The sequence below is a fragment of the Myxocyprinus asiaticus genome, chromosome 40 (genome assembly GCF_019703515.2).
Source record: "Myxocyprinus asiaticus isolate MX2 ecotype Aquarium Trade chromosome 40, UBuf_Myxa_2, whole genome shotgun sequence".
Lineage (NCBI taxonomy): Eukaryota > Metazoa > Chordata > Actinopteri > Cypriniformes > Catostomidae > Myxocyprinus > Myxocyprinus asiaticus.
This window is the reverse complement of record NC_059383.1, coordinates 21,436,703-21,453,512: the sequence shown is the minus strand read 5'-3', so window position 1 is coordinate 21,453,512 and position 16,810 is coordinate 21,436,703. Positions and strand designations below refer to the sequence as shown.

At 36.2% G+C, this 16,810-nt stretch overlaps 1 protein-coding gene across 3 annotated transcripts; it reads right to left on the bottom strand.

Annotated features, from left to right (window-relative positions):
* Positions 1-17: 17 nt before the first annotated feature.
* Positions 18-11,468, bottom strand: LOC127431345 (uncharacterized). Of its 3 annotated transcripts, none has more exons than XM_051681759.1 (5): positions 10,874-11,468; positions 8,443-8,638; positions 7,361-7,435; positions 1,909-2,079; positions 18-1,498 (listed from the first exon to the last, which is right to left on the bottom strand). In XM_051681759.1, the coding sequence occupies exons 1-5, from the start codon at positions 10,993-10,995 to the stop codon at positions 1,331-1,333; spliced, it is 732 nt and encodes a 243-aa protein (XP_051537719.1). In that variant the 5' UTR covers positions 10,996-11,468; the 3' UTR covers positions 18-1,330. The 3 variants fall into 3 exon arrangements, 2 of the variants coding, with proteins under 2 accessions (XP_051537719.1, XP_051537720.1); XM_051681760.1 differs by having other exon boundaries at positions 8,443-8,565; XR_007895580.1 differs by lacking the exon at positions 18-1,498 and adding an exon at positions 5,437-5,499 and having other exon boundaries at positions 1,940-2,079; positions 6,146-7,435.
* Positions 11,469-16,810: the final 5,342 nt, after the last annotated feature.

The window sequence follows — 16,810 nt, the reverse complement described above, 5'->3', positions numbered from 1 at the left end:
GCAAGAATTCCTTTTCTTACTCAAAAATAAATATAAGACTTATTTTTCTAAACCCACTAGCAAATAGTTTTGTCCTGTTTGATGCATTAACCTCACTAAAAAGGTTTAGACTTTGTCATTTTGCTTTCTCTGAATGATTTAATGTGCAACAAATTGCTGACTAGTCCAGTTCAGCATGCATGTTTTGCAAAATTTTTCTTTAAGCCATGGTTCTGAGACTAACTTGTTGTTTTGAAACCTTCACAGGAAGTAGCTGAGCTAACATTGTTTGAAGAAATTAACTTTTAAATATGCAGCAACACATTATGCAAACCCAATACCTCACATATTCAGACATAACATTGTGTATATCTCAGAAATGTCTTAAATAGTTCATCCAGGGTAAGCTAAACATAAATACCAGAGATATTTGGCACTGCACTCCAGCGTATTTAACTCCAGCATCCTGAAGGTTTTTTTGCTCTACTGTCATGGAGCAGAGCATTAAAAGGCAAGACACCATGTACGCTCAATTGCAAGTTGAGAAGAAACACCTAAATCAAGACAGCACTATGAGTTAGTGTCCACAACAAAGACTCAACAAGGACAGGTTTATCATTGTTGCCATGGTGCTCAAAATAACCTTTTTTTAATTTTTTTTTTTTTATTAGAACAGTATGTTTCATTTAAGCTGTGGATGGCCCTGGTAGAACAGTGAACTATTTTGACTTCCCTTGGTAAACATCTCTGCTAAGAGGAATTATTTAGTTAAAATATCAAATTGTATTTGTATGATATGTGGCCTTTTTAAAATGTTATAAAATGTTTATGATCATGCTTTTATATTTTTAACATTCTATATTATTTAACAGGGTTTCCACTGACTCTTTATATTACACTTTATTTACTAAATCTACAGTGGTAGTTATTTAAAATAAGCAGTTTGACTACACAGTGTCAAGACTCCTGAAGACATTGACATGTTTTACTGTGGCTCTTTGATGAAGGTTGTAAAAGAAAAACATCTGTTAAGTGTTAAATTAAGCCTTTACGCTCTGCAAAATAATGCCATAAAAAGACCAGGTAGACCAAAATGAACGGAAATGGAATCTTTTGGATGTCAAGTAGTCAGAAAACACAAAATAATGTCTACCCGTCTCTGTACTAAACCAAATGAGAAAAACATTAGCATAAATAAAGCTTTGTGTAATGTGTCCTACAAAACAGTAGAATCATTTCAGTCCACCTTTTTGAAAATGTGTACAGACGAGGTGTGCATAGTTTCTAGGTTCTCATTAGCCTTTGTGCATTTGAGAGGGTGCAGTTCGGCCTCCCAACAATGGAGGCAGTGTTATGCTTCGCTTATGGCCTCCCAGTTCACGGCAGTGAAGTCGGCTTGAGTAAGGTTAACCGTAAAGGGTCCCTCTTCTCGCTCGGGCTCCACACGCTGCTCCTCAGTGTTGGCGTTGAGGTTGTTTACACGGCAAGTGTTGAGCGGATGGATGGATTTCTTAAAATGCTGCGTGCGCAAACAAAAAAATGATTGTTAGAAAATAGACCTAACAGTCCTAGCTGTTCATGAAAATCATCATCATCAAACAGTGCTATTTATTAATAATAATTTTGGCACTAAAATTCTTCGTAAAGTAATAAAGTTATCCACTATTCTCAGAGTAGGTTGTTTGCATTTGGAAAGCAATATTACAACTTGCTGCATTTATAAAGAATGTGCGGTCATAGGTTAGCGTCCATAGAAATTTTACAACGGATTTGATTATGGCTCATCCAGTCAGAATTTGGAACTGGAACGAGCCGTTTTCTACAAGTTCAAACTGTTATATATTTTAAAATTAGATCAACTTCAGCTACTACTACAGAACCATGTTAGAACTACAACTTTCACTGCTCACTACTACTTCGGTGACTTACGTCTTTCAGAGTCCCAGACTCTTTACTGATTGCGACTATGGCCCAGATGAGAATTTGCAGATAGGAGGCACCCATGCACACACCCAGCGCTTTTCCCCAAGTCAGAAACACATAGGAGCCGTAGCATAGAGAAGTGCCGTACATTTCGATAAAGATGCCAGTCAGGATGAACTGCACAGAGAGAATAATCTTTTAACATTCTAAACAAAGAGGCAGAGGAAAATCATTGTCAGCTTGATAACATGTCCCAGCCACTGTGAGTATTGTCTAAATTATTCATAAAATTGGACTCAGGACATGGTGGTTGTTTCCACTTTGCAGTGGGTGCATGTGTTTGAGTGTAGTACAATTCTGTTTACGCCCTTAAAATGCTTACCAAATTATAAATATTGAAATAAAATTTACATCCCTGCAAAAAAAAAAAAAAAAAAAAAAAAAAAAAAAACACAGCTTATCCCTTAAATGCAAGAGTGCTTCACCAAACATTACCTCGGTCTTTAGCAACCCTGCATGTATATCTAGCTACATCACAAATGGATCAACAAAATACCCAGATAGTGTCATTTTCAAAACATTTTCAAGACAATTAGAAAATAATAAAATAAAATATATTGAGACAATTTGATGTTTTATTTTTCATCTATCAAAGTGATGATGCAACAAACATAGTACAGGATTCATTACTTCCACACAGGAATAAAGTCAATAGTATACCCAAATGACAATAGCCAAATCATAATGATCATGTGTTACACTTGCTATAGTTTACTTCCATGTTGCTGCTTTGTTAAATAGCAATGTCAATTGTAAATCACAAAGTCAAATCAATGAAATATCAGTGCCACACAGAGTAACAAATAGCATATATAATACACTCATCTGGAAAACTGATCATTCACCATTGTCTCACAGAACATCAACGAGATCTAGTAATCATTTGTCTTATAATAAACAAAGAAATATATATCCTGTGATAGTAAACATATAAAGATATGAAAAATCATAAAATATTATTTATGGAAGTGCAAAAAGTGACACTATTACATACAGTATATCAGGTCTTTAAAAGACCCTATACACTTTTGGTAATTAAGCAGTTATAAAAATATATATATATATATTTTTTAGCAATTTAACCATTTTATTTATTTATTTGCTACAATATTCAGAAGAGAAAGGTTGAATTACTAAAGGAGTGTTGGCATAACAAAAGAATAGATGAGGTCCCAGGTCACTGAAGACCCGAGGTATGCATTAAAAGGTTAAACCAGACTAAGGTAGTTGCTAGTTTTGGGCAGTTTTAGGCTGGCCGACCAGCTAAAACAACTGAGCACCAGCTTGGCCAGAAAACCATCTTAAAGGTATAGTTCACCCAAAAATTAAAAGTCTCTCATCATTTACTCACCCTCATGCCATTCCAGATGTATATGACTTTTTTACTTTAGCAGAACACAAACTAAGATTTCTGGAAGAATATTTCAGCTCTGTAGGTCCATACAATACAAGTGAATAATGATCAGACCTTTGTAGCTCCAAAAATCACATAATGGAAACATAAAAGTAATCTATAAGACTCTAGTGGTTAACTCCATATCTTCAGAAGTGTTATAATAGGTGTGGATGAGAAACAGATCAAAATTTAAGTCCTTTTTTTACTCTAAATCTCCACTTTTACTTTAATTTTTAAATTTGAAACTCACAAGTGTGGTGCCTATTTAGTTTCACTTTCACGTCTGAAAGTTAAAGTGGAGATTTGGAGTAAATAATATTGTTCTGTTTCTCTCCCACACCTATTATTTAGCTTATGAAGATATGGATTTAAACAATGATAATCATATGGATTACTTTTATGTTTCCTTTGTGTGATTTTTTTGAGCTACAAAGCTCTGGTCACCATTCACTTGCATTGTATGGACCTACAGAGCTGAGGTATTCTTTTAAAAGTCTTTGTTTGTGTTCTGCTGAAAAAAGAAAGTCATACACATCTGGGATGCCATGAGGGTGAGTAAATGATAAGAAAATTTCCATTTTTGGGTGAACTATGCCTTTAAGCTTGTGATGCTTTTAGGAAGCCCAGCCCTGCTCTCTACTTGCCATATCACTGCTTACCGCTACTGGGTGGGGCTACGGAAGTGATAAGATTAAGTAGGCGTTTATTTGTTGTTGTGAAGGTGGTCTGATGCAAATGTCCACAACAGTGTGACACCAATAGGAAGTGACTAGGACAAGGAAACTAAACTTAAAACATTACAAGACAAGAGTCCAAAGATACAGACACTACAGAACATGTAAAACCCTTTCGGAAAAGTTGCGTCTTTAAATATGTCTAATTTAATGCATCTCCACAACCGCCATACACATTAACACCGACATCTGTGATGTTTGCGTAACGATTCGAGCATTGTGTTTTTTTAGACAGCATGTTTTTTAGACATTCTTTTAGACCACTGTATCCTGTTCCATGCTCTTACGCTCCGTCTAGCTGTTTTTGAACACAAGAATGCTTCTTGCAAACATCCAAGAAAAATGTTCGATTAGGGTCATGTGAACCTGGTATCAGCCATAAAGCTCCATAGGAATCCATTGTTTCTGTTCAAAATCTTCATTGCAGCAAGTAATCTGAAAACTGCTTTTGGTGTAAAAAAACTATACACGACTTCCTAAAGACTAGTTGGTGGGTTGCATAAATGACTAGTCAATTAAATTATCCTAAGGAAGCCCTATATAACTCTTTGAAATATGTAGTTTTGCACATCCCTAATATTTATACTGAGAGATTAAGGATATGAAGGATTCTATCAAATATTTGAGCAGAAAATTCAGAAATCTATGCATTACACTCATGACATTTTCTCATGATTTACTCACCCTCATGCATCCCAGATGTGTATAGCTTTCTTTCATCTGCTGAACACAAATGAAGGTATTTAGAAGAATACTTAAGCTCTGTAGGTCCTCACAATGCAAGTAAATGGGTGCCAAAATTTGAAACTCCAAAATCCACGTAAAGGGAGCATAAAAGTAATCCATATGACTCCAGTGGTTAAATCCATGTGTTCAGACATGATATGATGGTGTGGGTGAGAAACAGATCAATATTTAAATCATTTTTTTGTTATAAATTCTCCTCCCTGCCCAGTAGGGGGCGATATGCAAGAAGGATGTGAATCACCAAAAACAGAAGGAGAATGAGAAAGTGAAAGTAAAGTGGAAATTAACTGAGCAAGGAGGAGAGTTTATAATAAAAAAAGGACTTAAATATTGATCTGTTTCTCACCCACACCTATCATATCACTTCAGAATACATTGATTTAACCACCAGAGTCATCTGGAGTACTTTTATTTGGCCTTGTGTGGATTTTGGAGCTTTTGGCACCAATTCACTTACATTGTATGGACCCACAGAGCTGAGAAATTCTTCTAAAAATCTTAATTTGTATTCAGTAGAAAAAAAGAAAGTCATACACATCTGGGATGGCAAGAGGGTGAGTAAATGATAAGGGAATTGTCATTTTTGGGTGAACTAACCCTTTAAACTGGGATTTCGTAAGTGGGGACCTCCTAAAATCGAGTGGTGATTCCGCAACATTTCTGAAAAAAAAAAATTATAATGAGTGTCTTATGTGTTTTGAGTGAGTCATTGTACCAAAGACACCCATTTTCTTGATGGAAACAAGTCTAATTATCCTTTATTATGCATGTTTACAAATATACTAAAATACTGCAGCATCATAAGCGTTTTCCCCACAAATAACAACAAAGCATATATCACTCTGTAAACAGATGGTCATGACATTTATCAAGCTATACCAAAAACACAACAACAACAGCCTAAAACATAATTATGACTTTCAATAACATCTGCCATCTTTGTGGGGGCACGCTGTTCTACGGTGCCACTCTCGAATATGCCGGCTCGACCAGTGTCCATTTTTTTTTAGCAAGTACACTCGAAAAATAAAGACGGAATGTGTGAAGTGGATAAAACTGGACAGGAATGTACAGGAAATTGAATCGATTGACAAACAAGCCACCTGTTTTTTTGTTGTTGTTTTTTTTTGCTTTTTGCTAGTTTTTTGTTCATTTGTAATCAAAGGTGCCTGAACGTTCTGGACTGTTCCGGCCCAATTTAAAACACTCCTCTGTTATAAAATCAACACTGTCCACACCTACTTTCCCTGGATACTCTCTGAATCACGATCTCTCCTCTTTAAGGCGTGGTTGGGTCAGGCCTTACCTTGCCAGAGCTGCGAATGCCCTTGTATATGCAGAGGAAAATTACAAGCTAGGCAGCCAGCAAGCAGAGAGCTAGAGGCCAACGTACTGGGCCAGGATCATGCAGCCCCTCACTGTTAACCACACCAAGAGCCTTTACACTGCAACACACAAACACACACCCAGGTGTCTATTGGAGTTTCATTTTCAACCAGCAGTACATTATCATCAGCTTCATTGCCTGCAGACAGCCTCAAAGGGTTATAGAGGTCAATTTTGACTAATTGCACCACAGAGCACTTTGTAGCATAGATATTACATGTCTATAAGTGTGTCTCTGTAACAGCAGTATTTTGGACTTTAATGCATGTTTGCTGTACTTTATCTCACCTCTAACTTTGGTATTTTTAGGTTCCAAGGATGTGAACAGTTATTTCTACTGGTACTTAAAACATTTTTACTAACAACCAACAAACAATTATTAAAGGTTAGATCAAGGAAGTAAAAATAGTTTACAACAACGAAAGTAATATTTATGGGTTAGATCAAGTAGAAAAGGATCCTTGCGGTAACTAATGTAAGTTTTTGTTTCCCATTCTGTGCACATTTTACATAGATTATATATTATAAAACAAAACACAAAAATCAGTGTGGCATTATTAACCATTATAACTAAGAACACTTACTTCCAGAAGACCTCAGAGGGACTTTGTGCGAGTTGAGTTAAATTAGTTTTGTTCTGTATAGAGCAATGAGGTAAAATTAACCTTTTTTGACAAACAGACTGACATACAGCAGATGAATAATACTCACTCTACAAAGAGCAAGATTATGAAGGGTGTCACATGACCAAGGCAGAGGGCTCTGGAAAGAACTGCCCAGGTAGTAGAACATTCAAGTGATAATGACATTATAATAGAGACACACAAGTATGGACTCACAAAGCATCCCTATGTCAATCCCTGCCATGAGATCAGGAAAATAGAACATCATCTCCATTTCCCAGCCATTTGTTTATTTAGTCTTGTATTAATTGATGATTATTACCTTACACAAGGATAGATCCTTGTTCATTCTTATGAAAGTGCAGCTGCTTGACTTGATAATCAGTGAATAATTAATCAAATTCAAAAATAAATGTACATAAATCACAGACCAATTTACAATTTTGTAGTGGTAACTTTGAGGGGAGGTCAGCACTTCCCCACCATGATGGGAATTGCAGCTCCGTACTGACCCAGGCTGAGCTCCATGAGGAAGAGTGGCATTTCCGTGAAGAAGAGTATGATGAAGTACGGGATGAGGAACATGCCTGTAGTGCAAAACAGTTTCCTCGATTACATGATTTTATGTTGTTATCTAAACCCCTTACACTTTAGAACTTTGCTTATTTACATTCTGCATTTTTTTTAAAATATTATACAGTACATATTTGATTTATCTTTTAACAGCAGAATGGTTGGACGAGCACCATAGACACATGCCTTCATCCACGTTTCAACAGTATGTGCTGTTAACTGTTAATTAGGTTAATTGTTAAAAAGTCAACAAACAGAGCACGTTTACATGTTAAACCTTACACAACTATGCTTAATAACCAACAACATGTAAGGCAATGTAAATGGCTTTTGCCGTAAGGTCATAAACAGATTAAGCAACAACCAATCGGCACACATAGATTTTTGCCCATTACCCTGATTTCGCTGTGCATTAAAAAACACCTTTACCAGCGTTCTTACTGGTTTATACAATGTGCACAAGTGTTGTACGCATGACTGTTTACGTTTTGATACCAAAAGAAGAGAATAACCTGTGATTTTAAATCTCATGTTAACATGTTTTTCTTGCGTTGTCTGATTTTTTTAATAAGTTGATTTATTGGTAGTTATAAGCGTATTGGTGTGCATGTAAACACACTCAGTCTGAGCTCCTGAATCACTCTCACTCTAAATTTTTTCTCCTCAGAATTGCATTCACCTATTTCTTTTCAATCCATCAAACACATACAAAATATAGCAAATAGTAAACACTTCAGTTAACTGCTATTAATTCTGGAATTAATGGAACACATAATTTCAGTTTAACAGGATTATAAGAACCAAGACAACACTGAGCCAGACTGTGTGCATGCATGAATTGGTGTGCATGTGAGAGAAAGGGAACAATTTTGGTGTTGATTTCAGATGCAACTGGATCTTAATGCGTTTCTTTGGTAAAAAGCTTTTTTTTTTTTTCTTACCCAAATCAGCCACAAAATAAAAGTTATATCTATGCATCCTAAAAGCCGTTTACAAATTTTTCATGTATACCGTCACTGACCTCCTCCGTTTCGGTAGCAGAGATAAGGGAACCTCCAGACATTCCCCAGGCCAGCACAGAAGCAGATACAGGAGAGCAGAAATTTGTACTTGCCACCCAACTGTCCTCTAGGACACAGGGCACCTGGAGCAGGGGCAGAGGACACAGGGCTGATGACATCATTAATAGGCTGAACCCCATTCTGCTGTGCTGGACTCTGTCAAAAAGATCATTTAATGTGTTTTCTGTAACTGATCAAATAGAGCCATCTCATAACGCAACTACTTGTATCCCAGCAATTACGAAAAAAGTTAAAGTAATAGAAGCCCTCCCGTGTAGGGCTGTGTTTAATCATTAACATTAGTTAGTAGTACAGTACTCTTCTCAGCTGTAAACTATATAAGCCTATACTTCAGTGAACTGTTAAGAATGGGGAACTTATGGATGGTCAGTTTGTGTGTTGTGTGTATTTTAGAATGAGAAAAGGGAAGTACCTAAAAAAAAAAAATAAAAAAAATGGATGACAGCTAAGGGGCTGTTCAAACCAAAAGCGTTGTTGCGAGAAAAAAGGGGGGGGTCTCTGGTTCCTTCCGGAGGTCTTCGCACCCTGCATTTCCCAACATTATTGTGGCTGCACGTTTGATAAAATAGATAAAGCATTAATTACACACATAATGTGTGCCTTTGATCTTCATTTTGTTGCATTGCTGCTAAAAAAGCTAAAGAAGCCCATGTCTTCGCTAATTAGTGAAAAATACAGAAAGAAATATGAAATTGCAAAACGGGTCCGTTATTTCTGACTAAAATCATTTCACACATCAAATCATATTTATGATTTCCGACCTTGTACGTACAAACTTCCAAGGAGGACTTGGACGCACCATAAGCAAATAGTATTCAACTGGTCATATGATCCTAACATGGCAGCCCCAATGAGGAGACCCTTTTCAACAGCTTTTATTTCACTGGAGTCTTCTTATGCGAGTAGTCATGATTTTCAAAATTTAAAATTATAGGAATAAAAAAAGTAAAAAACGTTGTTATAAAAGTTGATGTTCTTTTCTTACCTGACACGGCGTCTAAATGTGACACTCCTGTGCAAGATGCTGAAAAACAGCTGAACGTGCACAGTAAAAAAATATCCGTATAATACCCATATTCCATATAATTTGAAAAGACTGTAAAAATTCTACAATAAAAAAAAAAAAAAAACTTTAATTGGCTAACGGGTAGTTACCTTAATATACGGTAAAAATTATAATATATTTAAAAATATTTTTACATTTTTTAGATGTAAAAAGTATGATTTTCCCATATAATTAATGGTAAAAATGTTGATTATGTTTAACAAAAGAGTATGTGTACTTTTTACGGTAAATGATTAAAATTACAGTAAAAAAAAAAAAAAAAAAAAAAAAAACAGTAATTGGGCATTCCCAGACCAAGCCTGACCAATTACATTTCATTATATTTTATGGGAATAGTTATGTTTCTTATTTTTAATATCAGTTATGTACTTTGGGGTGTTCTGTGTTATATTTGATGTAGATTAGTTAATGTTTATTGGATTATTTTAATTTCACATGTTACCCTGATGGTGTTTAGTGTTTGTGTGAGTGACACTAAACACTGTCTTTACATGTTTATTGGTCATTGCTCCGGGATCGGCCACTAATGAACTTCATGTGCCCTTGTGTAATTATTACGGTGATTAACAATACATTATAAAGTGAAAAGCAGATTTTTACAGTTTCAGAAGTTTAATATGTTCATTTTATCATTTAATAATATAAACGATGGTAATGCATCGTAAAATATACAGGCAACAAAATTACATCCCGTTTTTATAGTGAATATCTGGCAACCACATATTTTTTTTTAACGTAAATTTAACAGGATTTTTTTACAGTGCGCTGCAGCGATAAAAGACGTCCATCTAGCCCCATGTTTCCATAGAAAACAATTGAAAAAAAATAGCGCAGACTTACAAAAACGCGTTCGGTGTGAACAGGACACACAGGAGGACAACTGAGTCTGGTAATTTGCAGACATTTCAAATAATTATTATTATTTTGACACAAAGGCAAATCAAATTACAAATGTAATAATTTTCTCAGCTTTATCCCTTTCTTCAGCAATACAGTAGATTCTAGGTTTCCTAGAATTGTGCATTTAAATTGGCCTTTTTTTTTTTTTTTTTATTTCCTAGCACTTCCTAACAAAAAAAAGAAGAAAAAAAAGAAAAAAAAAAAAAGAAATAGTAATTGTTAACCATGGTGTAACGCAGCCATGGACAGCAATGAGGACAGACGGGTTGTGTTAACTCGACAGACCAGCAAGCCTACTCAAACGATAGTTTCTTTCAAGACTCAAATATCCGTAACTTTAACAAACATTCATTTCACGTTCAAACTAAATGTTGAAACGTTTGCAAGTATTTTCTGTAGGCTACCTCTCTGCTTGGTGCTGTCCTCGCAGTGACACCGTTTCCAGGTGCAGTTCTCGCCTCATCTCTCGGCATATCCACAGCGGACGCCGCGGCGCTTTTCTTCGGATGCTCGCTACATTGTTCATTGGTTTAATCCAAAACCCTGGCCAGCTTTTAGACCTAACATAATCGACCTCACATAAATGGCGTTAGAATAAAGTAAATTAAAGGAAGAGCGCAGGTGGACCACGGCGATCCATGTTGTCGGTTGGGGGATGAACAGTCAACAAATGAAGGGAGGCGCCGGTGTCTGTTCCGCACACACACTGAGCGCTCACCTTCAAGCAGGTAGATCCATAATCAGGCCTGATGCACATCCTAATATAACGACGGCCTTTCCCTTCGTCCTTCCTTTTATTTTACTTATTTTTTCCATTTATCAACGTTCTTTGTCATGTCCTATGTCTAGACGTCATTGCGTCAATTTCAATATCGAATGTGAAAGCCAAATTTTCGTTTTACTTATATTATTTTGTCAATATTTCTGTAGGAAAATACACGAAAATGTAGATAAAATAAAGTTTACAGTCTGTTCACGATGTTTACCCATTGCTCTCGTTTCATCAGGAAACCACTTTTACCACTTTTATCACTTGAGCAGGAAACTGCAGCCCATAGGCGCAAATTTGCAGCTTGGTACAACACAAACCCTTGTTGTGAGATCTGGGGTAAATTCAATATATACGTGGATCCAAAAGTCTGAGAACATAAGCATTTTCACTAGTATTTTGCATCATTCCAATGTATTACAAAAACTATTAATTATAAGCATTACAATGAGTAAAGAGTTACTGTAAAGCATCTATATCTACACACACACACACACACACACACCGATCAGCCACAGCATTAAAACCACCTGCCTAAAATTGTGCAAGTACCCCTCACGCCGCCAAAACAGCGCCAATCAGCATCTCAGAATAGCGTTCTGAGATGATATTCTTCTCACCACAATTGTACAGAGCAGTTATCTGAGTTACCGTCGACTTTGTCAGTTCAAACCAGTCTGGCCATTCTCTGTTGACTTCTTTCATCAACAAGGCATTTCCATCCACAGAACTGCTGTTCACTGGATGTTTTTTTGTTTTGTTTATGGCAGCATTCGGAGTAAATTCTAGAGACTGTTGTGTGTGAAAATCCCAGGAGATCAGCAGTAACAGAGATACTCAAATTATCCCATCTGGCACCAACAATCATCCATGCGATTATCTAATCAGCCAATCGTTTGGCAGCAGTGCAGTGCATAAAATCAAGCAGATATGGGTCAGGTGCTTCAGTTAATGTTCACATCAACCATCAGAATGGGAAAAAAATTTGACCTCAGTGATTTGGAGCTTGGCATGATTGTTGGTGCCAGATGGATTGGTTTGAGTATTTATGTAATTGTTGATCTTTTGGGATTTTCTGCGCATGGAAATGCCTTGTTGATGAGAGATGTCAACAGAGAATGGTCAAACCGGTTTGAACTGACAAACTCTATGGTAACTCAGATAAACACTCTGTACAATTGTGGTGAGAACAAAAGCATCTCAGAATGCTATTCTGAGATGCGGGTTGGCGTTGTTTTGGCGGCACCAGGAGGACCTATACAATAATAGGCAGGTGGTTTTAATGTTGTGGCTGATCGGTGTGTGTGTGTGTGTGTGTGTGTATATATACACACACATATACACTGCGTGCCCAATTATTAGGCAGATTGTATTCCTCAGGATTAATTGTATTGTTGAACAAACACAATGCTCTCAGTCAATCCAAAATGTTATTGAACCTCAAACCTGAATGTTTAAAGAAAAAGTGAGTTTTGTCTTTCTCAGGGGAATATATAAGTGTGCACAATTATCAGGCAACTAAATTACAAAAAGAACTTTCTCCCAACTCAATAGTTTATTCTCAGTTTTTAGAGTAGGTGCAACAAATAAGTAACACAAAATGACAATTAAATAACATTTTTGGCCTTTCAAAAATATTCAGTGACCAATATAGCCACCCTTCTTTTCAATAACTGCCATGAGCCTCCCAAATGCTGTTCAAAGAGGTGTATTGTCTTCCCTCACTGTAAATCTCACGTTTGAGAAGGGCCCACAAGTTCTCAATATTTAAGTCAGGTGATGGAGGGGGCCAAGTCATCATTTGGGCATCTTTGAGGCCCTTGCTGGCTAGAAGCAGTGGAGTACTTGGATGCATGTGATGGAGCATTGTCCTGCATAAAGATCATGACCTTCTTGAATGCTGAGGACTTCTTCCTGTACCACTGCTTGAAGAAAGTACTTTCCAGAAACTGGCAGTAGGTTTGAGAGTTGAGTTTTAGTCCATCTTCAACTCAAAAAGGTCCAACTACCTCATCCATAATGATAGCAGCCCATACCAGTACTCCTTCTCCACCTTGCTGGCACCTGACCCGAAGTGGTGCCCTACATCCATTAGTGATCCAGCCACGGGCCCATCCATCTGGTCCATCAAGAGTCACTCTCATTTCATCGGTCCATAAAACCTTTGAAAAATGTGTCTTCATGTATTTCTTTGCCAAACCTTGATGCTTCAACTTTTGAATATATTCAGTGGTGGTCGTGTTTCATCCTTCTTGACCTTGGCCATGTCTCTGAGCACTTGGCACCTTGTACTTCTGGACATTCCAGGAAGGTATAATTGATATAAGGTGTTAGTCACTTTCGCCACACCCTCCCTCATTACACAAACACATACCACCTGAAAATGATTGAATCCATCAAGCATTCAAGATTATATGGTTTGGAGTTGGAAAATGTGTATGGAAATAATGATAAGATCAGAATACTCACTTGCCTAATAATTGGGCATGCAGTGTATATATTTATGTATGTATGTATGTATGTGTGTGTAATTTAACAAACTTTAAAACTACAAAAATATATTTTAGTGGAAAGATTGTAACAACACAAGGCAGCGGTTGTCCATGTGATACTACTCAACATTCCAACCAGGAATGCCAGGAGACATGAAGTCCCTAGCTTGGAAAGGCATCTTCTTTATAACACAGGTTAATGGATCAAGATTTTTTTTTTTGGTTTTTATTTTTGTGGTTTTTCCAGCCTTTGACATTGCTCCCTTTGACTCTTGAGAAAATTTGGCTCCTTCCTTTTTAACAAAAATATAAACTAACAGGTCTGAGTTTCCTTCATCATTTTTGTCTTCCTCTTACCTCTCATACTCTAAATTGTCTTTTTTTTTCTTTCTCTCAAGTCCATCCATCACAAATAAAAAGAACCAATACCAGTTATGAAGAACTACATAAAAGTAATATTTTACATCAATATTTAAGTTGAAGTTCAAGAATGGTCTTGGTTATTTATTAAAAAGATAATATTTTTTGTTAAATATACATGATTTCATATGCTGTCAAGTTACGAACACCAACAAAGGTTCTGTTTAAAGGCGTTTACTTTTTTGAATGTAGAAATTCCCCATGATGAACCACACATTGAAATGGGATGTCAATATTCCATAATTACATGCAAATGTTATCTGTTAAAATTGTAACACAACTTTGTGCTGACACCTCTGTCATTGCAATAGCAAACAATGTAGTGAAAATTTCTGCACTGCCTGGACACAGATCCACTTTGTTCACTTACACAGAGTGTATGGAAGTCAGCCCTGTTATATCACCACAGATTGAATGATTAAATTATTAAAAATAATCACAAGTGTAATATGATCCCTGTAAGACAAGGACAAACATATCATGTCTGCTCCAATCACTGCTTCTGTAAGACCCAAAGAGCCACAAACTATATGTCAGCTCTTACCTTAGGCTGTTTTCTTCTAAATGAGCAGATTTCTACTTGTCAATAAAAGTGATTTGATTTGATTTGATTTGTCTGTAAGCTGCATTTCTGATCTGTATATTGAGATGGAAAGTGATAGAAAAATAAATCTTTTTTCATTGTACTTAGTACTTGCTTCCACCTAGTGGAATGAACTAAAAGAGCAAACAGATCCTGAATTACAGGCTTTCAAAAAAAAAATGTTAAAAAAAAGAAGGGATGTAAAAAGCTATACTGGAGCCTTTTGGTAATTGTTTTGATTTTTTTTTTTTTTTTTTTTTTTTTTAATTTATTGGTTGTCTGATTCTTATTATTATTTTGCTGCCCTAAAGTGTCATAGTGCTTGAATTAAAGCAAACTTCCTAGGATTGTCCCAAATTTTACACACTGGCATGAGCAAAGTCATCTACATGTGGTATAGAATCTGTGGTATAGAATCTGAATTCTGAATCTTTCATGGCTCCAAAAGGTTACATTGTTTCCCATTTCTCTCTGGGAAATGTATTGACTATTTCACCTATTATGTTCTAAACGTAAAGTCCAAATAGTAAATCATAAAATGCTAATTATGTCATAATTTACTCACTTTCATGTTTTTTCAAAGATGACATTCTTCCACGGAACACAAAAGGATATATTTTGAAGAGTTTTCCATGCTTTTTTCCATACAAGGAACGGGGACTGAAGCTTTCAAGCTTCAAAACAGTCACAAAAGCACCATAAAAGTATCATAAAAGTGGTCCATGTGTGCGATATCCTAAGGATTCTGAAGCCATACCATAGCTTTGTGTGAGGAACAGACAAATTTAAGTTGTTATTCACAGAAAAACTTGATTTTCACCATAGCTCTCTTTGGCGTATCCATGATAGTTCATGAGAGAAGTAGTGATGTCCGATATGTAAATGCATCATTCTTTTGAAAAGGATATTTTTAATGAATTGTTAAACTAGTTCACAAAATTGGTATGAATGATTTGTTCACAAATCAGACAGATCTGATTCCCAAGTTTATATTTTCATATTTGGATGAACCATTGCAAAATTGCAAGCAATTTTATCTCATATTCCCTGTGAAGTACTTCAATGCCCTATCTGGCAGCAAATCGATGTGAAACTCCTGTTCTTATTTCATATTATATGATGAATTATGATGCAATTCATCCAATAACTTTACACTGCATCATCGAGGTTTCATCGCAATTTTGTTGCAAACTTGCCGAAAATTCGCCACTGATCGTTTTCACATGCAAATGAGCTTTGCGGCAAACTTGCGGCAAATTGTCCATTGTTGCCAAAGGTTTGCCACAGGTTCACCACTACCAGTGAAGAGCTGCAAACTTCTGACAAACACTTGTGGCGAATCACAAGCTCATTTGCATGTGAAAATAACGAGTGGCAAATCTGTGGCAAGTTTGCCAGAACTTTTGTAAGGGAAATGGTCTATAGTTGCAGGGTGTCTTATTTCGTGCTTTCAACTTCTGTTTGCTTTGCTAATTTTGTTGTGTTGTGCCTTCCCTGTGCCTCTGTAAATTCAGAATAGATGTGCATGCCATCTTCAGGGAGCTGTGTAACAGTTTCTTGCTAACTGGTCACAAGGTGGCGCTATGTGAATTTATGCATTTGTTGAAAACAAAATCAACACGCTTCATATATGGAATCAAAATCCCATCAAAAGTATTGCGGTCACGGATCTAAAAACAATAAGCGTGAATCAAAAAAATAGTAAGTGCAGATAAAAAAAATAATAAGTGCAAAAATACATAAAAAGCGCAGGTTAAAATAATAAGTGCAGATCAAAAAATAACAAGCATGAATAAAAAATATAGAAACACATTCAAAATATGCTGAAAAAAAATCAAAAGTAAAATCAAAGTCATCAGAATTGCAAACAAAATCATGTTTTCCTTGGTTATATTACTGTTTTTTGTGCTCTCTGACAATTTTGCTCATATTTTCATTTTTTGTATATGCTGTATTTTTCTTTGCTTTTGTTTCCAAGTTCTGCGCTTGGTTTTCCAAAACTTATGAGTAGAGTTTCATGTAAATCAGGGGGCGTTTTGCATCCCCATTGGTCCACTAGTTCTTGATTGACAGCTCC

Excerpts from the sequence above, each read along its gene's own strand:
- LOC127431345 (XM_051681759.1), bottom strand. The coding sequence starts at position 10,995 with ATGAACAATGTAGCGAGCATCCGAAGAAAAGCGCCGCGGCGTCCGCTG. Across the intron at positions 2,080-7,360 it reads CCTCATGGAGCTCAGCCTGG|TTCATCCTGACTGGCATCTT; the intron begins GTCAGTACGGAG and ends CTCTCTGTGCAG. Across the intron at positions 1,499-1,908 it reads AGTCTGGGACTCTGAAAGAC|CATTTTAAGAAATCCATCCA; the intron begins GTAAGTCACCGA and ends TTGCGCACGCAG.